This window comes from Garra rufa, chromosome 10, assembly GCF_049309525.1.
Source record: "Garra rufa chromosome 10, GarRuf1.0, whole genome shotgun sequence".
Taxonomy (NCBI): domain Eukaryota; kingdom Metazoa; phylum Chordata; class Actinopteri; order Cypriniformes; family Cyprinidae; genus Garra; species Garra rufa.
The window spans coordinates 14057186-14083802 of NC_133370.1; the positions used below are offsets into that span (position 1 = coordinate 14057186).

Sequence of the window (26617 nt, forward strand, 5' to 3'; positions counted from 1 at the left end):
TCTCAGGATGCTTTAATGTTGGCATGACACAGGACTGATGGTAGCGCTCACCTTTTCTTCTCCAGACAAGCCTTTTTCCAGATGCCCCAAACAATCGGAAAGAGGCTTCATCGGAAAATATGACTTTGCCCCAGTCCTCAGCAGTCCATTCGCCATACTTTTTGCAGAAGATCAATCTGTCCCTGATGTTTTTTTTGGAGAGAAGTGGCTTCTTTGCTGCCCTTCTTGACACCAGGCCATCTTCCAAAAGTCTTGGCCTCACTGTGTGTGCAGATGAGCTCACACCTGCCTGCTGCCATTCCTGAGCAAGCTCTGCACTGGTGGCACTCCGATCCCGCAGCTGAATCCTCTTTAGGAGACGATCTGGACTTTCTTGGACGCCCTGAAGCCTTCTTAACAATGCAGTGGAAAGTTTTTTTTCGGGATTAAGTTAATTTTCATGGCAAAGAAGGACTATGCAATTTATCTGATCACTCTTCATAACATTCTGGAGCAAATTGCTATTATAAAAACTTAAGCAGCAACTTTTTCAATTTCCAATATTTATGTAATTCTCAAAACTTTTGGCCACGACTGTACTTAGACATATTTTATATAAACACAAACTTTCGTTTAGACAGCCCTAGTAAAAAAGTTTGTTTGTATCATTAACTTGTATTTATGTATATTATCAATATTATACAGGCTATAACTTGCATTTTAACCTGATAAATTCCTTTAATTTTGTTTGAGACACCTCTTGACTGATATTTTTTTTCAGACTAAGACAATCATACCTTAAAACATAAAAAATTGCATTGCAGCAGAGTCAACAACCCTTATATGACCTTCATTTTAACAGACATACGCATAAGCAAACATTTACAGTCAACCTGTTCTGAGCCGTCCGTCTATTCTTCCTGCTCTGACTCAAGCCCGCGGGCATCCCGACAACAACAACTGACATTTCATTATGGCTTTCACTGTTACTGAAATATTACATCTGTGAATGCACAGCATTCAGTATGTTAATCAGATTACATGTCTGTCTGTGCAAATTAAAGAATCCGCGCAAATCTGTGTTCTCGAGATGCTGCGTTATGAAAGCCTCCGCCGGAAAAATAAACGGAAATAAACATCCCATACTCGTCTTTCTAATGCACACAATTACATAACGTGAGCATTTTTAAAAAAAGGAACAAGCAGGAAGAAACACGATCTGGAACAAAACACCCATGTACACACATAACGCATCTAACACACACACTAATTCACATGAAACCCTCGAATCAGCTCACTTCACCTTATGAAGCTTGTATCCTGTGACACTTTGGTAAGCAAATCTGCCTCGTGTCATTCACTAAACACCATCACATCAATAAATTTGGACAACAGATTGAGGCTAAGACCCGCCCCCAACACACATCGACATTGGACAAGAAGTAAAGTCTGCATGTTACTCACATAGTCGTGGAAGGCCTTGGCCTCGCTGGAGTGCTCGCAGGTCTCCCGGCGGTCTGGAGCCGCACAGTACAAATCCCAGAATACACTGCAACAGGAAACAGAACACAATGAGACTTAAATACAACATATGAAGTCAAACACACACATACTACAAAAAAACCTGCACAAGCAGTCAATAAACTGCTCTGACTTCATCTGAGTGTGATTATTTGTTATGAAAGTTACATCAGCAAAGCCAGCATGGTAAAAAGGTCCAGTCAAACTTGAGCTGCATTCGTGAGACTCGCACACTCTTTTTCTCGCACCCGCTTGGCACAAACAGCAGGTTTCAGATCAATTAAGCCAGGGATTTCCTCAATTAAGAGTCTTTGGGTCCTGCAGGGCTGTTTGGAGGGGGAACAAGGTTTGCGTCCAAATGGTATTTTAATTACTGCACTGAAACTAAGTACCTGTTTAAATGGCCCAAATTAGATCGCTCCAGGTCTTCTGATATCGATTTAATGGATAACCTATAAAATCTCCTGGAAAAAAAAGGCCCGGCGGCAGGAGGGCTAAAGACTAACCACCGCCACACAACACACGCTTGCTGTTGCTCTCACCAAGAAAAGGAAAACAAATGTTGTTTATCAAAGGATATACTTATATCAAACAAAACTGTTTGGTGATATTATAGATGTGATTTGGACAACCTGTTGATATGACTGCTTTTGTGCCTTTTTGTGTTCTATGACTGCTTTTTCCCCCCCTGCAAATATTTAGCAGGATAAAGAACATTCCTGAACACTTGTACAGCGAAGTGAAAGAGTAACACAGGAAAAGGAGAGAAAGAGAGGATAAAAATGAGGTACCCTTTGTATGTGGGGGAAGGGAACATTAATGGGAAGAGGAAACTAGAAACAGACATGGAAAGAGAGAGGGGAAAAAAGGAGGGAGAGAAAGAGGGGGATAGGAAGTGAGAGAGAAACAGAGGGGCAAACATCTAAAACTTTAGGTAAATGGCTAGATAACAAGATTTAACAGACTTAAGCTAATTAAACACAACTTTATATTATAAAACTGGCAACCACCTAAACGCACAGACACTTACAGTTTTCACATTTTGTTAAACTGCTTTAAAATTATTGTTTCCAAATCAATCTACCATCCATACATCATAATGACAAAACAAAAACAGAGTTGTCACAACTTCGTAAATGTATTAAATTAAAAATAAACAAAATAAGTACATTGCATAAGTATTCATACCCTTTACTCAGTATTAGCTGAAGCACCTTTACAGTCTCGTCTTTTTGGGTATGATGCGACAAGCTTTGCACATCAACATTTGGCAATTATCTGCCATTCTTCCCCTAACCTCTTCACCTCTTAAGCTCTGTCAGCTTGGATGTGGTCTGGCAGACATTTTCAGGTTTCTCCAGAAATGTTTGATTGGGTTCAAGCCCAGACTGGAACACTCAAGGACATTCACAGAGTTGTCTATAAGCCACTCTTCCTTTGTGCTTTGGGTCATTATCCTGATGGAAAGTGAACTTTCTGCCTACTCTGAGGTTCTGAATGTTCTAAACTGGGTTTTCATTAAGGCTATCTCTATATTTTGCTGTGTTGAGCTTTTCTTTTTACTCTGACGAGTCCCTCAGTCCTTGTCGCTGAAAAACACGCTAATGTTTGTCCTTCTGTAGGTTTCTCCACATATGATCATGGAGCTCAACTAGAATGACCATTAGGATCTTGGTCACCAGTCTAACCAAAGCCCTTCTCCATCAATTGTTTAGTTTTGCCAGGAAGCCAGCTCTAGGAAGAGTCGTGATTGTTTCAAACTTCTTTCATTATGGATAATGGCGGCTACATGCTTCTGTGAACCTTCAATGCAGCAGAATTTTTTCTGAACCCTTCCCCAGATGAGTGGCTTGATGCAATCTTGTTTCTGAGCTCTATAGCCTTGCTTGTTTTTTTTTGCTCTGATATGCATTTTTTAGCTGTTAGACCTTTTTATTAAGATGTTTGTCTTTCCAAATCATACTCATTCAATTAAATTTGCCACAGGTTAACTCCACTCAAAGTGTAGTAACATCTACAAGCAATATGAATGCTCCTGAGCTAAATTTCAACTGTCCCAGATAAGGGTATGAATACTTATTCAATGGAATCATTTCAGTTTTTTATTTTTAATAAATTTGCAAAGAAGTTAAAACCTGTTTGTTGCTTTGCCGTAATGGTGTATGAAGTGTAGAATGATGTGGGGAAAAGCTATTTAAAGCAGTCTGACATAAGGCAGCAACATAAAATGTGAACAAAATAAAGGGGTATTAATACTTCTACAAGACACTGTAAATGTTAAACTATTAACAATAAATAATCCTTACAAAAACTGACCATGGTAACCACAGTTTCCATCAAAATACTGTAGCTCCAAGTTATTGTAGTACTACTGTACAGGATAACAGCAAATTATTAATAAACTCATTTGTTGGTAAAAGACAAAAAATTTTATTGACTCTGAATTTATAATATTTACAGATAATACCTTTTTTTTTAAGCATGCATTCAAGAAAGGAAAAAAAAATAACTCCGCACCAACTTTAAACAGCTGAAGCATTCTGTCAGCACACTTTACACCACAACCTGGCCACATGAAACGATATGCTTATGATTGTCTTTGAAGTATTTCATATAAAGTGCACGCATACTTTAGACAACTTGGGTAGTGCAATTTCTTCTATATTTCAGAAAGCAATTTATTCCTGTGAAGGCAAATCTGAGATCCAGCATCATTACTCCAGTCTTCAGTGTCACATGATTCTTCAGAAAGCATTCTAATATGCAGATTTGGAGCTCAAGAAACATTTTTTTTTATCATTGTTGGAAAGGTTGCACTGCCTAATATTTTTGTGAAAACCAAGTCTTTGATGAATAGAAAACATTTCCACTAATATTATACAGTCTCATGTAGCAATAGCCAAAAATACACTGTATGGGTCAAAATGATCAATTTTTCTTTTATGCCAAAAATCATTAGGATATTAAGTAAAGATTATGCTCCATGAAGACATTTTGTAAATTTCCTACCGTAAATATATCAAAACTTAAGCGAGAAGAACCAAGAGCTTCATTTGGACAACTTTAAAGGCGATTTTCTCAATATTTCGATGTTTTTGCACCCTCAGATTCCATCAATGGAAAGCTTATTTATTCAGCTTTCAGATAATGTATAAATCTCAATTTAAAAAAACTGACCCTTATGACTGGTTTTGTGGTCCAGGGTCACAAATATGTCTTTATGGTCACTTTTAATCCATTTAATTTGTTCTTGGTAAATAAAAGTAACAATTTCTTTAAAAAAATAAAGTTTAATGGTTCAAACTCTAAACGTTTGAATGGTACTGTTGTTTTCTATAGGGAAAATGGTGAAGCAATAAAACGTAAAGCAAAGACTTACGGTTGACTCGTACACATGGTCCAACCTCAAAACACCACCTGCAGGTTTGCCCGAATTACGTCATGGCACTTCCTTGCAAGCCAAACAATGCAATTACAATGAGTCAGGCTTTACGCGTGCCTCTGATGCTAATTGGAGGGAACTACATTCTCATGTTAATAGATTCTCTTAAACACTAAGCTCTTCTCTGGGGGCAATTAAGCAAATCCTAATGGCGAAGACAATACGAGACAAAAGCAGGGTAATAGAGCCACATCCATACGTATATAGACCTTACAGTGAGGAGCTCTTTCGCATGTGTATTATTAGCAGTACAGTGATGTGTCATTTGCATTTGAGAAACGAGATAATCCTGACTCTCGGGCAGGCGTTGACCCTTAGGTACTGGAACATCCGGACGGTTTATGGCTAATAACGAAGTTATGACAAATAGGAAATCCTCGCCGAATGAGCATGAGCAATATGAGGGAAGCAATTACAGCGGAGTCATCGAGCCTGACGCTTTCGTGAAGCTCTATGCCGCCACAAAGATTTACAAGGCGCTAACACATAGGAGGTGAGGTTTAACGACTTCACGTTCTTTTCTCAAATCTGCACTCATCCTCTTTTATCCTATATGACTACTATCCTGTCTTGACCCCCCTGGTCTCCCGCTGGCCCTCAGTTTGTCATTGGGCCACCCCCAGTGGAGCAGAATATAACCGAATTGGGCCGGCGGGGGATTCAGACACTTGCCACAAAGGGAGAGCAGTATGCAAAGAGTTAATCTGTGTTTGGGGTCTTTAACAGGAACAAAGGACAGCAGCAGAGACAAAGGTTGATGGAAGGGGTTTAGAAGAGGGATGGGCCATGTCTTTGCCCCACCATCTGGGCCTTTTGTCTGAAGGAGCAGGGTGGGAGAGCCAGGCCCAGGCAGACGTGCCCTTCGTAAAGGCGGCCTGACCCAATAATACACCCACTGCCACGGGTCAAACCGCAGCAGGTTAAACATACAGTTTGACGGCTGGTGTCACAGCCAAACTTAAGTCTGGATTAGTATAAATCAATACAGTGAAAGTGAATACAAACAATATTGTAGATGGTCTTGTAATAGATATACTCTCTCTCTATGGTGGAGTTGCTTTTGAGTAAACAGTGAGCATATTTTCGGTTTAACTGTATCTTTTATATTATTGGTTAACCAGATCAGGGTTCAACATTAATTTTATATCACTTTTTTAATGCATTTAAAAATGAAAGTAACTTACATTAATCATTTTAAATTTTCTAAATGCAAATGTATAATTTTTACATCATTTTTTATATTTATTTTAAAAAAATCTTTTAAAAAATATAATTTATTATTAGAATTTTTACGCACTTAAATTTGCTGATAATTTACTCTTTCCCATGTCATCCAATATATTTATGTCTTTCAGTTGAAAATAAAATAAGGTTTTTGTGGAAAACATTCCAGAACCTTTTTTTATTTTCAAGGACTTCAATCAGAGATCTCACTTATGAGATCTACGGTTTAGCGATTCTTTTGGTTTTTTCAGATTTTTTTTTCTTAAACAGTGGAAAACATCAAAATTTTCCACTCCCAACCAAAAAAAGATTTGTGAAACCGATCCAAGATCCTGATCTGAAATAAATGATCCGTGCTAAGATCCCTGAAACCCGAATTGAATCAAATGATTCGTGAACCTGCACCAAATTCCTGATCTCAATAATGAAGCGCAAACAATCATTTCAGATCAGGATTGATTTAAATGATTCGCGATCCTTGCTCCGAGTCCTGATCTGAATCAAATAATTTGCGATACACAAAGTTCCAATCTAAATAAAATAATTTGCAATACGCAACAGAAGTCCCAATCGAAATCAATTGATTCGGGAAACACAAAGTTATGATCTAAGTTAAATGATTCACAAACCTTCACCGAATTCCCAATCTAAAAAATGATTTGCAAACCATCAATTCAGATCAGGACTCGGAGAGCGGTTTGCGAATCATTCAAGTCGCATACTAAACTTCCGATCGAAATCAAATGATTTGCAATACGCAACCAAAGTCCCGATCGAAATCAAATGATTCGCAACACGCAAATTTTTAAGTCAAATGATTCACGAACCCTCTCTGAAATCCCGATCTGAATCAAATGATTCGCAACACACGATCTAATTGGAGCGCTTCGAAACAGTGAATCATTTTGCGACACAAGGGTTACTGATTTAGAGTTTCGAAAAGCTCTGTTTCACCCATCACTACGTGCTTTTTAAAATCATTACAAGTGATATCGATATTCGAAAACGAATGGCTCTTTTAGTTTGATCTGGTTTTTGCTAGTGAATCGCTTCAAATGAATGATCAAAGTCATGAGTCTGTGCAGTTCCAGCGTAAATGACTCACTCAATTGATTTGGTTCATCTGTTCTTCTTTTCGCATCTTCAGCCATGTTTACACAACACTGTCAGTACTACTACTGGCTTAACTCAATACTTTTATGACATTAACTGAAATACACAAAAAAGTATGATGTTTTTATAAATTGCGTGAAAAGATATGTGCTTATTGAAAAAATTTAAACACTGTCTTTCAATAATTCAAGCACTTTTCAAGTACCTATTCAGGAATATTTTCCAAGGTTTTCCAGGCCTTAAATTTCAAAAAGTCAAATTCAAATACTTCAAGCACTTTAAGCACCTTGTACGATCCCTAGGTCAACAAAATGCAGCTTCAAAGACCTCTACACGATCCCAGCTGAGGAATAAGGGACTTATCTAGTGAAATGATTGGTAATTTAAAAAAAAAAAATACTAAATTTATATACTTTTTAACCACAAATGCTCATCTTGCACTAGCTCTACAATGCACATCCGCACCTTCCCGCATTGCATAATCACATTGGAATGGTTTTAAGTGGTTTGTTCTATGTACTTCAGTTCACAAAGGTAGGGTAGAGCGAAAAAATCAAATTTTCTCTTCCAACTTCAAAATCGCCCAACATCGATGTTTTACCATCTTTTGTAAAGGGTGTTTGACTTTCTTTGCATGTTCACTTTGTAAACACTGGGTCAGTGTTATTTTATTTAGAAAATGACAGGTTGTTTCACTAGATAAGACCCTTATTCCTCAGTTGGGATCGTGTACACTGTAAAAAGTTTTCACCAGTTTCAACTTAAAAACTTAAGTTTAGCAGCTGCATTATAATTTTAAGTTAAATCAACTTAAAAGTACAAGTCATTTTAACTAATCGTATTATCGTGAGTTGAAATGAATAGTACTGTAGTTTGAAGTTGATCTAACTTAAAATTTTAAGGCAGCTGCTGAACTTACATTTTAAAGGTGCAATGCGTAATATTTAATATGATCTCTAGACAGAAATGCAATATAGTATACATAACTATGTTGTCAGGGGTGTATAAAGACCTTATTTAATGAACCATTATGTTTTTATTACCTTAGAATTATCAGTTTATATCTACATACACCGCGGGTCCCCTCACATGGAAGTCGCGGTATTGTTTCTACAGTAGCCCTAAACGGACAAACCGCTCTACAGATCGCGTTTCATCACTGTTGTTCTAGCGGAAAAACACTGACACAATGATGAACAAGTAACTGTAATATTCACAATAACATCGTTTTATTGAATTATTAAGTAAATATAATTCCTTAATTTACGTTTTAAAAGAAACCTCATTACTCTTTGCTGTCTAAAACGACGACATCTTAATCCGTGTGGGCCACCGTAGCTTCTGTAAAGGGAGGGGTGAGCGGTGGACGGGAGCCGTTGGTTGCAATTCACAACCTCACCACTAGATGCCACAAAAATCTACACACTGCACCTTTAAAGTTGAAACTTGTAACTTTTTACAGTGTAGAGTCCATTGAAGCTGCATTGAAACTGCAGTTTGGACCTTCAATCCAATGATCCCCACTGAACTCCACTATATGGAGAAAAATCCTGGAATGTTTTCCTCAAAAACCTTTCTTTTCAACTGAAGAAAGAAAGACATGAAAGTGAGTATTATCATGAATATTAATTCTGGAGTGAACTACTCCCTTAATAACGCTACCAAGATTATCACGAGGTATTTTTGCGAATTCGACAAAATCTCATCTGTCAACCATCTAGATAACCGTATCTAGCTGACAAGTTTAAAAAGTTGACAGGCAGAATCCTCCATCCTTATTGTTAAGCCCTGCAGGTGCGATGCGATACTGTGACAAGCAATAAATCCTAACTCTTGAGTTTTTGCTTAAACCAGCCATAACGAGCGGTGCATGACGAGACATTTGAGGTTTGCTCAAACTAACTCTGAATAACAATAATAGTGATGCTTGTCTTAGTAAGCACTATTAAATATGTGCGGATGAGCTGTAAATTTGATAACTTCACGCAACATTTAAGCTGAAAAAGAACTTGCATTGTGCCTGGATTAGACAAGATGTCAGAGCATCAATAATAAAACAAAACACACACTCATTAGTACTAGCGAGCACACAGACAGTTAAACAGCATGTTTGAAATATAAAGAAAACACATGAGACCTACCACCACCATGAATGGAGGAATCCAGGAGGCTCCCCTAGCGTAATGTTCTTCTCCCATCGGATCTACAACAGGCAGTGAGAAGGAAGAAACGAGAAAGAGAAAGAGACGCTGTGAGATTGTAGATAATGTAACATTTTCCTGTCAGACATTGCGCAGTCTGCTCTCTGACCCAATCCAGATCCCATATATCATCCCGCTTTCTCTACCACAACAACAGACTTGTTATCCTCACATCCTTCTACGACACTGGAGGGTAAAATGTCATCAGCAGAGAGGGGAAACTCCTTCTGGAAAGGCCCTAGTATGTACCAGTTTGGGAATTATACTCCCAATGTGAAATGCGATGTGAAGTGATTTTGGTCTGAATAATAACAGAATGGTAGTTGCCATGCATGCGTGTTATCACCCTTATGTCATTCCTAACCTTTTCAAACCTTTTGTGGAAGACAAAAAAGATATTTTGAAATAATAAAAAAAAAAAATGTTTTTTGTCCATATAGTGAGTTAATGGTGTCCAATGTTGTTTTGGCCCACACTGACTTATATTATACAGACAAACCAATTGAAATGCTCTTCAAAATAACTTATTTGTGACCCTGGACCACAAAACCAGTCATAAGGGTCAATTATTTTTTTTTTATTGAGATTTATACACCATCTGAAACTGAATAAATAGGCTTACCGTTGATGAACGGTTTGTTGGGATATTACAATATTTGGTCAAAATACAACTATTTGAAAATCTGGAATCTAAGGGTGCAAAAAAATCGAAATATTAAGAAAACTGCCTTCAAAGTTGTCCAAATAAAGTTCTTTTACTAATCCAAAATTGAGTTGGATTATATTCACAGTAAGAAATTCACAAAATATCTTCATGGAACATGATCTTTATTTTATATCCTAATGATTTTTGGCATAAATGAAAAATTTAGAATTTTGACCCATACAATGTATTTTGGCTATTGCAACAAATATACCAGTGCTACTTAAGACTGGTTTTGTGGTCCAAAGTCACATTTTGTCTTCCGCAGAAGTTAGCATCTGCAATGCAAACATAATTATGACTAATGATTGTTTCAGACATTCCCGACTTGGCTCAAGGAAAATCCAGAGATTTGCAAATGCCCTCATCTCATAAATAAAACTATTGCGACTTAAATGTAGTGCACATTCTTGGCTGTCTTTACTCAGCTTCATCCTGGTCAATCCACAAAGGTGGAGGCCTACAGCAGGCTTTAGCGATCCAAAGCCACGACCCTTAAAATTAATCATGGCTTCTGTTTTTCCAACACTTCATTCAGGCCTTGGGGCTCGCTTTCACTCTCCATCCTTTCTGCTTGTGTGGAAATGACCAGGGTGACTCTCATTAAGGCCATAATCTCAGTGTATTTAAGAAACGTTTTCCTTTGTAATAGGTGAGTAGAAGGATCTGAGCTGACCGTGGAAAGTGCGAGGAAAAAATTAGCCTATTATAACAATTATATATGGATGATTACACAGGAAAATGTAGAAAGAAAAAAAAGAAAATCTAAGAGGATAGAGAAGATAGGTTTGTTCACTGCAGCTGAAAGTGGATTACCGAAGCAGGTCTGAAGGTTAAGAACACATTATCAGTCAATTTCACCTCGTCGGCCTGCCAAACGGCACGATAAACATCTGACCAACTTGTGGTGCTTTGAGAAGTGCTGCAGAAAGTCAGGAAAACAAATGCCGCAAAGCAGCAGAGATGCCGCCAAGCCAACAGGGAGGAAAAACACCCTGGGGTAACAGAGCAATGGACGGAAATGACTGCTCACAAACAAACGACAGCAACTAAATGTCCTGCCGGTTGGTGTATCATAAACAGCTATTACCTGAAAATTAATACATTTGCATATGGTTGGTGCACACACACTGGTCCATAGATTCTCAGACAGTAGAAATATGGGAAGAAGGTCAAGTGTACATCTGTAAATTGATGCAGAGTGTCAATGTTCTCATTAAAGTGAATATCTGCAATGTTTTAGGATATTTCCTGACACAAACAACAAAATTAAATGGATTCTACGGTTCTCATTTAAATGTGGAGCAACACAAACCCTGAAAAATGTTACTGTGGCAGTACAGCGCAGAATCACAACATCCAACCCATTCAAATGAAACAAGTGGATTCAATTTGGATTTTATAGCACTGCCGAAAAGAACAAGCTTGATAGGAAACATGCTTTTGTAAGTGATGCCATATCACCACATTAGGAAAAATTTGTGTATTCTAATGCTTGACACATTGCACAAAATATTTATTGTGTAATATGCCAGAAATACATAGTATGGGTCAAAATTATAGATTTTTCTTTAATGCCAAACCTCATTAGGATATTAAGTAAAGATCATGTTCCATGAAGATATTTTGAAACTTCATGTGAAAAATGTAAAGGCGATTTTCTCAATATTATGATTTTTTTTTTTTTTTGCACCTTCAGATTCTAGATTTTCAAATAGTTGGATCTCAGCTAAATATTGGCCTATATCCAATCTTAACAAGCCACACATATATGGAAAGCTTATTTATAGATATTATTTATATTATTTCAGCTTTCAGATGATGTATAAATCTCTCTTTTAAAAAACAGACACTTATGACTGGTTTTGTGGTCCAGGGTCACATACTGTGTTGAGCGAGTGTAAATAAAATCAATATTATTTATGTATATATTTATATTACTTGATTACAAAAAAGGCAACTTGGTGGATGATGATTTACACATGTTTTCTAACTAAAATATCTACTACAATTATACTAAATAGGGCTCTATGAGTTCCATTTGATTTTATTTTTATTTTTTCCAAAAAAAAAAATTGTTTTGTTGTTTTCTTTTCAGATTTCATTTTTACCATTTCAATTTTTCTGGACTCTTTTAATGGTTAAATTTAATTTGATTAATCAAAAAACATTTTTTAACAAAAATTTAATTTTTCTGTTTTCCATTTTAATTTTCTGGATTCCGTTTACTGTTTTAATTACATTGTAATAATTAAAAGAATCTCTCATTAATTGATTTTATAAAAATTTGTAGTTTATTTATTTATTCAGAAATACTGTGCATCAAGTTATCTTTTAATCAAATAAAAATTAAACAAACATGCAGGATTTATATTTAAGTAGTCTTTTTGTGTCTTATTAATATTATGAGACACAAGTCCATATCAGCAAATTCAATTCCACATTCTACAGAAAATGTTTGACTGGATTCTGCATTTCTGTCCATGTTTTCTGCATCGCAGAAATCATAGGGTCCTACCTACAGAATCTAAAGTGTGTGTTTGTGTATAACTAGAGTCTTACCTCGGAAAGGAAGGTCTGTGCTGATTTCTGGGCTCCAACATGCAACAAGTACTCGTACACGTATAAAGCTAATCTAGAAGAGAACAAGAAAGAAACAGGTATTATACTCAGTGCATGATGTTGACTTAATTGAGAAGGAAATACTAGAACATTCTGAAAGTAAGAGAAAATAACTTCAAGATAAAAAAAAGCATACAATTTAAATAATAAACAATTTTCATTTAATACAAAAAAATATATATAAAATAGTACAAATTCACTAGTTTACACAATATGTGTGTGCTATGTATTTCCATTTACTTGAAACACACTAACATTGAACTTAACGAAAATCAAGTGCAAGTCAAGTTCCCTGTGCAGCAGTGTTGTTTTTGACAACCATCTTAGATTTAGTCTTAGTCTTAGTCTTTTGGACTAAAATGCTTCTTAGTTTTAGTCAAATTTTAGTCACTTCTATATGTGATAGTTTTAGTCCAATTTTAGTCGACGAAAAGTCAAAAAGGTTTTAGTCTAGTTTTAGTCGACGAAAAGTCAAAAAGGTTTTAGTCTAGTTTTAGTCAAAAAAAGGGAAAAAAGTAGTCTTTTAACAAATTAATGTAGGTCAGTAAATATTTTGCTGTTGGGTAGTGTCACTTATAAGTTCTGAAAATAGCAGATCTATAGTTCAACACAATGTGAGCTTCCGGATCTACTATTTTCACCAATAATTACAATAATGAAGGAATGTTTTAGAACATAAAAGACAAACAAGGATGGAATGCTAAAACGGCTTGCCATACTAGTATAGCAAAGAGTATTTAATGCTAAAACGGCTTGCCATAGCGTCAGATACTTTTTAAGTTTTAATTGGCATGCACAATAAGCGGAAATGTCATGCATTTTAAACGTCTGACGGACCACCCACTAACATTTTCGTCTATTCTCGTCTCGTCAACGAAAACTCACACACGTCTCGTCATGTTTTAGTCATCAACGAGCCATTTTTATCTCGTCATCGTCTCGTTATCGTCATGAAAAAAACGAAAACAACACTGCTGTGCAGGTCACTATTTGTGTTGCTGCCTATATAGAGTGTCGAAATCAGCCACTTGTAAGGTCACCATGTTGCCTTTGGTAGCTGCTTATGTAGGTAGCTCACAACGTTTTAGAACAAAGATAAATACTTTTAGTCCCCAACTGCGTGCTGTCACTCTAGTTCAGAAGTTGTACAAAAGTTTCAGACACAAAAATCAGTGGCTATGGACAACTCACTAGAGATTGTTGATTATACAAGTGCACATGCACACACAAAACACCCATCAACCGCATCGGCCGCATGTCCGATCTCCACAGCCTGTTTGCTCCGTGAAAAGAACAGAAAGATCAGCCAAAGCATGCATAGCTGGAGTTGTCACGGCGATCTGACGGCACCATTGCGGTTCTTGTGTTTTTGTCATTTTCTGTATCCATTATGTCTGTTGTTTAGCCGCTTGGGCTAGCAATTACCCAGCTCCCAGTGTACCGCAGGGCTGAAACCGAACCATCCCTCTGCTCCTATCCTTTCCCTTTTCTCTTCCATCAGCCATGAGGGAAAAAAAGCACTGCAAAGCTCTCCTGGCAAAATTACATTCAGAGACAGGCACAATTTGGAAGAAACACGGCTTTCGCCTGGCTACGGTGCATTTGGGCCAAAAACATTTATTTCCATCATGGGTAAAGCAATAATGGCATACACAAGAGTGACTCTTCCATGAGGACGTGTGTTCATGTCCAAATCTGATGTTTCAACAAGGAGATAACTGGTTTGGTCATTTGATGTAAAATTAAACAAAGTATATGGATCACCCAAAAATGGCAAAGCTGCCATAATTTTTTTCACTCATGTTCCAGTGATATTTGTTACCCACAAAACCAGTCTTAAGTAGCAAGGGTATTTGTAGCAATAGCCATGGCTAAAAATCATTAGAATATTAAGTAAAGATCATGTTCCATGAAGATATGTACAAGATTTGTACATTTCCTACAGTAAATATATCTTAACTTTTGATTAATAATATGCATTGCTAAGAACTTCATTTGGACAACAAGGCGATTTTCTCAATATTTTGATTTTTTGGCACCCTCAGATTTCAGATTTTTAAATAGTTGTATCTCGGCCAAATATGGACTATCCTAACAAAGCTATCAGATAATGTACAAATTTCAATTTAAAAAACTGACCCTTATGACTATTTTTGTGGTCCAGGGTCACATTTTACAAAAAATATTTATATACTGTTTTTTGTTCATACAGTGAAAGTCAATAGGGTCCAGTGTTGCTTTGGACCCCTCAGACTTTAATTGTAAGAATAAAAACAGCTGAAACATTCTTTAAAACATCTTTTGTTATGTTCCACAGAAGAAAGAAAGTTTTTCAGATTTGAGGATGATAACATGATGCCAACATTTTTTTTATTTTTGGCTGTACTATCCCTTCAATATATTTTTTGGCCCTTTTTAATTTTTATGAATTGATAGAGTGAGATTGAGAACAGAAAATGAGAAACACAAAATGAGAAACACAAAAAACACAAGCCAGATTCAAACTGGTGTTACCCACATGAGCACCATGTGCTAACCATTACTATTAAAAATAAAATAAATAAAAAAAACATAACCATTGTCAATCTTGTAATCTATATAATTCAAGGTTTTTACTGTTTTATAAAATTATTAAATATTTTTAAAGGAAATAAAGCTGAAATAAAATAAATATTTGGCCGAGATACAACTACTTGAAAATCTGGAATCTCAGGGTGCAAAACAATCAAAATACTGAGAAAAATCACCTTTAAAGATGTCCAAATAAAGTTCTTAGCAATGCATATTACTAATCAAAAATTAAGTTTTAATATATTTATGGTACAAAATTCACAAAATATCTTTATGGAACACCTTTACTTAATAACCTAACGATTTTTGGCATAACAGAAAAATTTAAATCAATAATTTTGACCCATACAATGTATTTTTGCCTATTGCTACAAATATACCCATCCTACTTATGACTGGTTCTGTGGTCCAGGGTCACGTATTAGATGGAAAACTAATTTCAGTTTAGTTTAAGTTAAAATACTTAATTCGAAAACATTAAAAAAAAGAAAGAAAAAAAAAACAAACAAAAAAAAAAAACCTAATCCAAAACTATAACTGAAATAAAATAAATGAAACCTAAAGAGTAATATTAAAAAAACAAAAAACAAAAATGACAAAAGCAAAAATACAATAACTGAAAATACAAAAATAAAGGCAATTTATAAGGCAAGTTATAAACTGTAATAGTATATAAATAATACTAAAAAAACACTGATCTGATTGAGCCTTCTCTCCAACACATACAGTGGGCAGAAAGCGTGTATTTGTGTGGGAGCAGGAAGCTTTCCCAGGCATCAGCGAGGAGGTGAATGAGTCAGTGGAAGGAGGCGCCCAGGGTGGCAGGCTCATAAATAGCAGAGGAGAGCTCCCTCTGATCAGCCAGTCAATGACTGTGATAAAGTTGGATATGAAAGACAGGGAGGAGATCCAGCGCTCCATCACTGCACAAACACTGACGCGCTGGCGCAGGAGAGTGACCAGAATGACAATGCCTCCCACTGAGACACAGTGGTGGAGGGAGAGTCAACGACGACCATAAAACTGGGGATAAAAGGTTCAAACAAAGTCCATCTAAAAGTACTAATGCCACAAAGGATCTACGGCATTAGCAAGTCAGCAATATCTACTTGTAAGGTTTCAAACTTAAGCTACATTGGTTTACCTGTTAGGCATGGCGAACAGAAGTTGGGGTGGGCGATATGGCAAAAAGTGCACATCTTTGTGTGCAAAAGAAAACAATAACAACAACAATTTGGCTAAACAACTCTTCTGTGCCAAAAAGTGGTTGAACCGCTGATATCACATGGACTATTTTAATGATGTCCTTACTACCTTCCTGGGCCTTGAATGTGTCAGTTGTGTTGCTGTCTATGCATGAGTATGTGTTCTAAAGATGAACAAAGGTCTTACAAGTTTGAAACGACATGAGTATAAGTAATGACAGAATTTTCATTTTTGGGTGAACAAGCCCTTTAAGACTAATTTGCAAGTTCATGAGCCAAACTAAATATGTAGCCATATTAAGGTAACAAAAGAATGACAAAACATGTACATCCAGAATAACAGGCCAGAAAGTTACAGAAACTAGAGGGAGAAAGTATTAAACGGCTTCAAAGAAGAAACTGGCCCTAAGTTGTTCGTTTTTGGAACTGTGGAATAATTATTTATTTAGCAAAAGCCATTTCAGTGAATACCGCTATACATTTCAAAGCCTTGCATTTGAACGGCACCCATGACACTCGTTCAAGCTCTGTTAAAGAGCTTAGTCAGGAAAGATGCCATATTTAATTTTACATGAATGAAAACGAGGCTGTTAGGGTATAGTCCACTCAGATGTACAGTCTGTTCAATAGCCACATCTTTTTCTTCTCCAGAAATTTTCTGAAAAAGATATTTGCAATATAAACAAGGTACACAAGTGTGAATAACTAAACATACAGTACATCTGTCCCTCACAGCCATTTTCATTTGTGCAAAGTGTTTACAAAGCAAACATGCAAAGGTAAAAAGGGTAAAACAACGATGTCAGTTTGAAGTTGGAGGAGAAACTGAGATTTAAGAGTTTATCACCTTACCCTACTGTTTTAAACCGAGGTACACAGATACAGAACTAACCACGTGTGACCTTTCCAACGTGACCAATTATGAAAATGACCAATCGTTTTACAAGATAAGACCCTTATTCCTTGCCGTGTAGAGCCCTTTCGAAGCTGCATTGAAACTGCAATTTGGACCTTCAACCCATTGGCTCCCATTGAAGTCCACTATAAGAAGAAAAATCCGGGAATGTTTACCTCAAAACCTTAATTTCTTTTTGATTGAAGAAAGAAAGACATGAACATCCTGGATGACATGGGGGTGAGTAAATTATCAGGAAATTTGTATTCTGGAAGTGAACTAATCCTTTAAAGGTCCCATATTGTACACATTTCTGGAGGTTTATTTTAGTTGTTGATGTCCTTAAGAATATATATTTGCGGTATAAGTGCCAAAATCCATCTCAATATATTTTTACAGCTCCTTTTTTAGGAGCTCTGTCAAAAACAGGTCGATTTTGGCCCGTCTAATTAATATTCATGAGCCTCTCTTCTGATCGGCCTGTTGTTTTCTGAGTGACGCACAGCCAGGCCAACCACAGGTAACTACGTCATGTATGCTGTAAGCGAGCTCAGAGAAATAGAGAGAGCCTAGCCTGCTGATACTCAACAGGATATTTCAGAACGATCATTAATGTTTTTTCTTTTTCAAACGCCGAATGCAGTAAGCTACATAACTGTTGCTTTAGTAAAGCCCCTTTCACAATGCGCGCTGATTCTGGAAAATTACGGGAACGAGCGCTGTGTGAACAAAAGCCAGAACCATAAAGGCAGTGTTGTAGTGATGATGCACGTTATCATGCGACTCTTCACAACGAAAAAATACGTGCAAAGTGGAATGAAGCGGCAATCGGGCAGAGCCAGCTCCTCACTATCAGCGCTGAAGCACAGTTTGTTCAGGTTAGTTTCAGTTTAGTGAAACGTACACGTCGCATTACATCTCACATCCAAACGTCACATGTCTTTATGGGTTGTGTGTAAAGCACGCACAGATTCCGGAAAATAACTGTGAATGAACCAAATCAAACAACTCCGGAACAAATCATGGGACACATTATCCGTGTATTTACCGGAATGGCTGTGTGAAAGAGGCTGAAGTTGACGTGCCAGTGGTCTCTTATATTCACGTTGTTCGGAAGCCTGTGTAATGATGTAGTTTTCTGACATCCATGGACTGAACAGCGTTTTCTCGACTTGTTTTCGTGTTGTTGTTGCTCAACAATGGAACGGATGCATTGTTGTCTGGGTTTGACAAAAGGAGGGTGGGACGTGATTGGTGCTGGGGTGGTGACTGAAGGCGGTGACTGAGTAGATCGGACGTCACATCGTTACGGAAGTCACAGCGTTTCGTGAAAAGAAACAGCTACTTTAAGCAGGCTGTGTGCAGTTTACTGTGGATTAACTGCTTTGAAACTCATATGGTAGTTACACAGCACCTAGACCTCAGTTATCATGAAAAAAGCCAGGAAATTTCGATTTTGAAAATTTGGGACCTTTAAGCATATCACCTACTCTAAAGTCCATACCTCTATGCATACCCTCTGTAAGAATAAACAAAAACATGTTGGATATAATTCCACCATGAAAATTGAACACAATGTGTTTGTTAAACTCAAAATGCAAAAGACAGCAGACGCACTGTTGACAGTGGTGCATCATTATATCCAGTTATGTACTGGTCATGAAATTGAGGCAACACACTAAAATTATTTTGCGTCCTGAAGTAAAAGTTACATATCTCTGACTGACTTACTCCTGACCAATTTACTTAAGACAACTGTTCCACTTTGCAATTTGCTAGTCACTTATCTCACTACCTGTGAGACAAAGCAAGGTTTAGGCACGCCAAAAGGGGTTCGACCTCTGGGCTTGAAGAAAACATCTAGCAGCTGCCATCTGCTTAAATATGAGGGAAGCGCGAGACGATCTGGATCAAACTGTGGATTCCCAGGAGTGGGCTGATAAAAATTTCATGGCAGGGAGGCCCATGTGATCTGGGTGGAGGGGGGAACTGTGTGCTTTGGTACAGGGTACCAGCACCTGGCCCTGATGCATTATTGAACACCATCCATTCAATTGCGACTTCAAGGAGCACCTTGCGTAGAGTTGTCAGGAACATTGAGTGCGAGAGCCAAAAACAGGACCTCTGGATTCTGAAGGTCCCATTTGGAGGACCAAACACTTAAAGACATCACAGAGCGATGGGAACAGGGAACTACAGCTGAGAAAAAGAGCAGAGACTACAAGCAATGCTGGGATACGGCCAAAATAAATTAGATCAAGTTCATTAGACAAGTTAATCACAGTAATTTCAGCTGGATAACAACAAGTACAGTTTTGACAACAACCTCAATACATAAGTATGTAAATATTGAGACAGTTAAAGAGGAACAATTCTGTCATTAATTTCAAAGACCTTCGTTCATCTTTGGAACACAAATTAAGATATTTTTGATGAAATTCAAAGCTTTCTGACCCTGCAAAAACAGCAACACAACTGACACGTTCAAGGCCCAAAAAGGTAGTAGAGACATTAAAATAGTCCATGTGGCATCAGTAGTTCAACCTTGATTTTATGAAGCTACGAGAATACTTTTTGTGCCCAAGGAAAACATAAATAATGGCTTTATTCAACAATTTCTTCTTCTTTTCTTGAAACAAAAGATAATAAATTGCTGAATAAAGATGTTATTTTTGAATATGATTTCGACTGAGGTGAAAATTCCTGGAAATTGAAGCAATTTCGCCATTTGGCCATGATTGGAATAGTTTTGAGTTTTGAGTTTTGAATTGGGCTGGTTTTTACGCAGACCTGGCAACCCTACGCTACCAGTCAAAAGTTTTTGAACAGTAAGATTTTTTTAGGTTTTTTTTTTAAAGTCATCTCTTCTGCTCACCAAGCATTTATTTGATCCAAAGTAGAGCAAAAACAGTTAAACTTTGAAATATTTTTACTATTTAAATTAATTGTTTTCTAGTTTAATATATTTTAAAAAGTAATTTATTCCCGTGATTTCAAAGCTGATTTTTTTGCATCATTACTCCTTCAGAAATCACTCTAATTTTCTGATTTGCTGCTCAAAAAACATTTGTTATTATGTTAAAAACAGCTGAGAAGAATTTGAGGTTTCTTTGATGAATATAAAGTTTAGAAGAACAGCATTTATCTGAAATAGAAAACTTTTGTAACGTTATAAATGTCTTTATCATCATCCTTGCTAAATTTAAGTATTAATTTCTATAATCCCCCCCAAAAAATAAAAATAAATAAAGATTATACTGACTCTGAGCTTTTGAATGGTAAGCTTTTTATTTCAAATAAATGCTCATCTTTGGATCTTTCTATTCATCAAAGAGTCCTGAAAAAATGTACTCAACTGTTTTAAATATTGATAATAATAATAATAATAATAATAATAATAATAATAATAATGTTTTTTGAACAACAAATCAACCTATTAGAATGATTTCTGAAGGATCATGTGACACTGAAGACTGGGCTAATGATGCTGAAAATGTAGCTTTAATCACAGGAATAAATTACATTTTAAAATAGATTCAAATAGAAAACGGTTATTTTAAATAGTTAAAATATTTCACAATTTACTGTTTTTGCTGTACTCTGGATCACATAAATGCCGGCTTAGTTGAGACTTCTTTAAAATACATTAAAACTGTTCAATAACTTTTGACTGGTAGTGTACACAGAAGTTTTCCAAAGAACAATGAGTGACAGAAGTTTCAATGTTGCCTTTAAGTCTGTTTATTTTTCACTAGTACATGATCAACCAAGTGTAAAATATTAATTGTAAACACTAAATCAGAAAAGCAAAGCCTACCTTTGCTCATTTAGTCACATAATTTAAGATAATGTTCATGTCTCCAGCACAAACAGTGTGAAAAAAGCAACCTGCTGAATGTACAACGTACAAGCAATAGTAATAGTAATACTTGCTTGCTAAAAAAAAAAAAGCAATACATTCTATTTTATATTTAACCACACCATTCAAATCCATCTGTCTTTATATGCCAGGCTCTCTCATATTTAAATGACTGAGAGCAGGTGTTAATGTATGCAAACCTGATCAGCAAAATCTAAATGGTGCGCTCTCTCTCCCGAGGAGCACAGGACATATAAAGAGCCATATTATGGAGATGGGGAGGGGGTGGAGAGACCGTGTCGCTGGCTGGGGCCTCAGGAGCCTGCGGCATGCCGTCTTAAAGCTCAGCCTCCCTGTTCAAAAGCCCAGAAAAGAGGTCTGCTGGAGGGAATGCCCTGGGGGACGACCCGCAAGTCTCTCAGCCCCTTCCCCCTCAGTTTTTTTCAGATCCACAGTCTCCCTCTGGGAGAAAGCCCTGCCGATCGGAGGCGTTCAGAAGAGTCCAGTGATGTTGGAGTAGTTTAGTATAGGTGGGTTTGTTTTGAGGTGAGCGAGGTAAAAAGAGCTGATGTTACGGTACTGCTGGAACATAAGGCCTTTCTGCAAAATAGCCTCACCATGACTCCTTGTAGCACTGTGGGGAGTCTCGTGCGCGCTGGGAACATTAAACACAGGTCAGATTGCTTGGCCTACAATATAATGCCAGGTGCGAAACACTATTTTCTTAGCACTTTTTCCCCTTACTCTCAAAGAAGGAAAAGGGCCATTAAACGAATAGCTCACCCAAAAATTAAGCGTTTATCTCAAATAAAACACGCCGCAGCCTGGATGTCAATAACATCAAGCAGCATTGGTTTCAAGTCTTGTGATCTGACATTATGATGTGACAACTGTAGCATACATGTGACCCTGGACCACAAAACCAGTCATAAGGGTCCTTTTTTTGAAATTGAGATTTATACATCACCTGAAAGCTGACTAAATAAGCTTTTCATGGATGTATGATTTAGGATACGACACTATTTGGTCGAGATGCAACTATTTGAAAATCTGGAATCTGATGCAGCAAAAAAAACTAAATATTGAGAAAATCGCCATTAAAGTTGTCCAAATGAATTTACAAAATATCTTTACTTAAAATCCTAGAGTTTCCAGACTGGTTTTGTGGTCATGTGTGTCATGAATTATTTGATGTAAAAAAAAATAATAACAATCAAATAAAATAAAAATCACACACAAAAAAAGTGATTTAGTTTTAGAAAGTATTATTGCAAATAAAAACTAAATGAAAATATTTCCATTAACTGAAATGAAAAATAGTTTTAGTTTTTGACAAATTGTATACTACCTTTTAAAAATTTGGCTCAGTAAATCCAACAATGCATTAAATTGATCAAAAGACAGTAAAGGCATGTATAATATTACAAAAAGAGATATTTCAAATAAATTCAGTTCTTTTGAAGTTTCCATTTATCCCCAAAAAAAAAAGAACAATATTGAAAAACAAGAAGAAAAAAAAAAAAATCACAAAAGTATTAAACAGCACAACTGAATAACACTGATAATAATCCATACCAGGAATACATTTTATTTATAATAGTTATTTTAAATAGTAATAACATTTCACAATATTATTGTTTTTATTGTAACCAAATGTTGAGCATAAGAGACTTTTTCAGAAAACAGTCTAACCAAACATGAACTTTTGTATGTTTTAAAAAAAATTCAACATTTGTGACCCTGGATCACAAAACCAGTCATACAAGTCGATATTTTGAAATTGAGTTTAATATAAATAAGCTTTCGATTGATGCATGGGAAAACAATACTCAAAAATAATACTGCATATTACTAATCAAACATCAAGTTTTGATATATATATACACGATGGTAATATTGTTTTTGAAAAAGTCTTTTCTAAAAACTTGTTAAGTTTTGAACAAAAAAATTTAAATGATCGATTTTTTTCTTTTACACCAAAAATTATTAGGATATTAAGTAAAGATCATGTTCCATGAAGATATTTTGTAAATTTCACAACAAATATATCAAAACTTAATTTTTGATTAGTAATATGCATTGCTAAGAACTTAATTCTGACAACTTTACAGGTGATTTTCTCAGTATTTAGATTGTTTTTTTTTTCATACATCAATAGAAAGCTTATTTATTCAGATAATTCAGATTTCAGATAATATATAAATCTCAATTTCAAAAAATTGATCCTTATGACTGTATCAGTATCAAAAAATAATAACCCTGGACTAGTTTCATTGTGAATTTACAACTTTTATGCAGGTTGACTATCCACTATATGCCACTGTATGGAAAACATGTATTGGAAATTATTCCAAAATGTCCCATTGTGTCTTCCACGTAAATATTAACAGCATAACCATTTGAAATGACACAAAGGTAAATAAGTACGTTAGGATGAAACCTCCCTGTAGAAGAGTTCGCTCAGGGATGTGACATTTTTCATTACACATGAACCAAGGTGAGGACAAATCAGATGACAGTTTATGACAGCTCCAAAGGAAAATCTCTAAAACGTATCGGCAGAGATAAACGGGTCCCCGCGTTCCGCTCTCATCACAACAGAGCCCACACGGAGTCCTCGCATCAAAGAAATCTGCCAAATGTATGCCTTGAGCACACCTGACATCTCGCCCGAGGCTCTCTGATAAAACCATCTTTAAACATGAATGAATCACACATAACCGTCCTACAAAGGCACCGTTAGGAAATCATGTTTTCAACCCTCCTATCAATTATTCACCCAGCGCAGACGCACGAGACAAGGGAAAAGGGTGAAAATGACAAGTTCCTAAAAAGTTCTCTGCAAAACCAAAGCGCCGCATCCTTGAATCAACTCTGCCAAACTGAGAACCCATCTGCTCTTTTGGCCAGAAATTGTTCTTTCAAAGGATCCGTTTTTCACTAATTGGATTTTAGAGTGCTTTAATGCTCTTCCACAAGTTGTAATTTAAAGTTTATACCTGATATGTAACTCCTCAGTACTGAGAATACAAACTTAACAACCAATCGAAGTTTAGCAGAAATTATGTTTAACGTACACCGTTCATTCAAGCCATTTCTGGACATGCAAAAGGCCTTGAACATTCAGCATACTGTGATTTTAGCTGGTACTTTCCATTTAAGCACCTTAAAGTTTGTTGTCTAACTCTGATCATCATCATTTTGAATTCAGACCTGAATCCAGGATGTTTCAACAGAACCACTGCTGCACAAGCGGATTACAGGTGCAGCTGAACCAACCCAAGCAACTATTAAAAAAAAACGCAAAATCACACAGATTATAAGAACATCATCTTAAACTAAAATATGGACTATATAAAATATGCTAATCTAAAAGAAACTTTTAGACAACCTTACAAACCACTAAAAGTTTTACGGCCACAAAAATATGCTGTAATTTGAAATTAGTCAAAATATACATTTTATTCAAAGGGTTTCTGCATTTTTTAACCCATAACTTTTACATGACCTTTCCAATCATTCATAATCACCAGATAAAGCATTTTAAAATTGATTTCAGGAATAAATTTCCATTTACAGGCGCCAAGCTTTTAAATGAATAATGTAAACAATTAAACTTATTAGTGCAGCGTTTCCTCTGGCAAGCTTTACTCCACAAAAAAAAACAATAATAGTTGCTTAAACATTGCAGAGCTTAAATATCCCTATGGAAATATGTATGGCTTCATGGAAATCATCCTTCCCTGATATTTCCAGCCTTGTTTAAACTACACTGTCCACATACTTTGATAAAGCGTCACAACATGCATGTCTGTATGTCTTGCAACTGCTGTTTTTGCACACCAATACAAAACGTAAGAAACTGAGCATTTATAACAACGTAAAGTAGTACAAAGCTCAATGAATAACAGTAATGAGCAAGTGTTTAACCAAGTAAAATCTTGTATTGTCACCAACTCACTCAGCAAATCCAGCTATTTCAGATAGTCCAAGATGAGATCTTGGGACTCCTGTATCTCATGCACAAGAAGCATCTCAGCATCTATACTATGCATTGATCCAAACCTTCCACAAACTCTTATCTGCATCTGCACGGTACAATCTTTCATGTAACATCTAACAGTTACCCGAATGCGTGATAAAGTTGCTCTAAAGCAAGCACAACTAGCATGCACAAACAAAACAGCTGTGCAACACAGCTAGATAGACACCGCACAAGAAACTACTTCGTAAAGTGTTAAGAGTCGCCGATAGCCGTCTCATGCAATGCAGCGGATGCATCAGAGAACGTGCAGGTTTTTGCTGTATATGTGACAATGCACAAATTGACTTACTTCTCTCTGGCTTGACTATCGGATGGAACGACAGCTCCTTTCCCTTTGGCGTACATGGTGGACTCTGTTTGAAGACTTTTAACCTACTCAACACCTGTCAAAGGAAGCGGCCAGGAAAACGGTCTATCTCCATAGCTACCCGCTTAGTGTTTTCCTCCCTTTTCGTACATCTCCAGCATTGGCCACAAATCAGGCACAGTTTCTGCCGGGGGAACTTGAAACAGTCTACTGGTGGGTTTTTTTTTTTCAATCGCTGTTCCAGGATTACGCTCACCCTCCCCCTGCTGTGGAGAAAAGGGGGGGCTTCTTAAAGGGGAAGGCACGCTCTGTTCGTCGGATTGTTGTGCTGTCTAGACCTGTGTAAATCAAGTAACTTAACTGGAAAAAAAATACAGTTACTAGATATTAATATTTAGATTTTCAGTAGATTTAAAAATCATCGTTTTAGTCATAAAGGCATTAGTTTATCAAGAGGCCAGACCAAGGCTACAAAGTCCCATTTGTGAGTAGCCTATAATCTCATGTTAAGCTTGAAAGCAACATGCTTTCTATTTGATTTTCCAGGGTGTTTATTTGTAATGTTTGAAGAAGCAGGGTTATGACATTTTTAATACATACATTTTTGTTAGTTTAGTTTTAAAGACCCCACATGTCAAATGTAGAGTTTTAGTCCATGTCTGTTAGCTTTAGTTTTACCAGTAATATACATATTAAAAGGTTAAGCTCACACGAAAATAGAAATTAGCCCATGATTTACTCATCCTCAAGGCATACTAGGTGTATATGACTTTTTTCTTTCGGACAAATCCAATCGGAGTTACTTTAAAACATTATCCTGGCACTTCTAAGATTTATAATGGCAGTGAGTGGGTGTTTCTGTTTAACAATTCAAAACAAGTCCAATAAAGTGCATCTATCCATAATAAAAAGTGCTCCACACTGCTCCAG

General features: G+C 36.5%; 1 protein-coding gene across 1 annotated transcript; it reads right to left on the bottom strand.

The window, feature by feature from the left end:
• Positions 1–1332: 1332 nt before the first annotated feature.
• Positions 1333–25849, bottom strand: LOC141344476 (single-stranded DNA-binding protein 3-like). The gene is made up of 4 exons (XM_073849369.1): positions 25670–25849; positions 12746–12818; positions 9421–9482; positions 1333–1528 (listed from the first exon to the last, which is right to left on the bottom strand). The coding sequence occupies exons 1-4, from the start codon at positions 25723–25725 to the stop codon at positions 1333–1335; spliced, it is 387 nt and encodes a 128-aa protein (XP_073705470.1). The 5' UTR covers positions 25726–25849.
• Between the last annotated feature and the right edge of the window lie 768 nt (positions 25850–26617).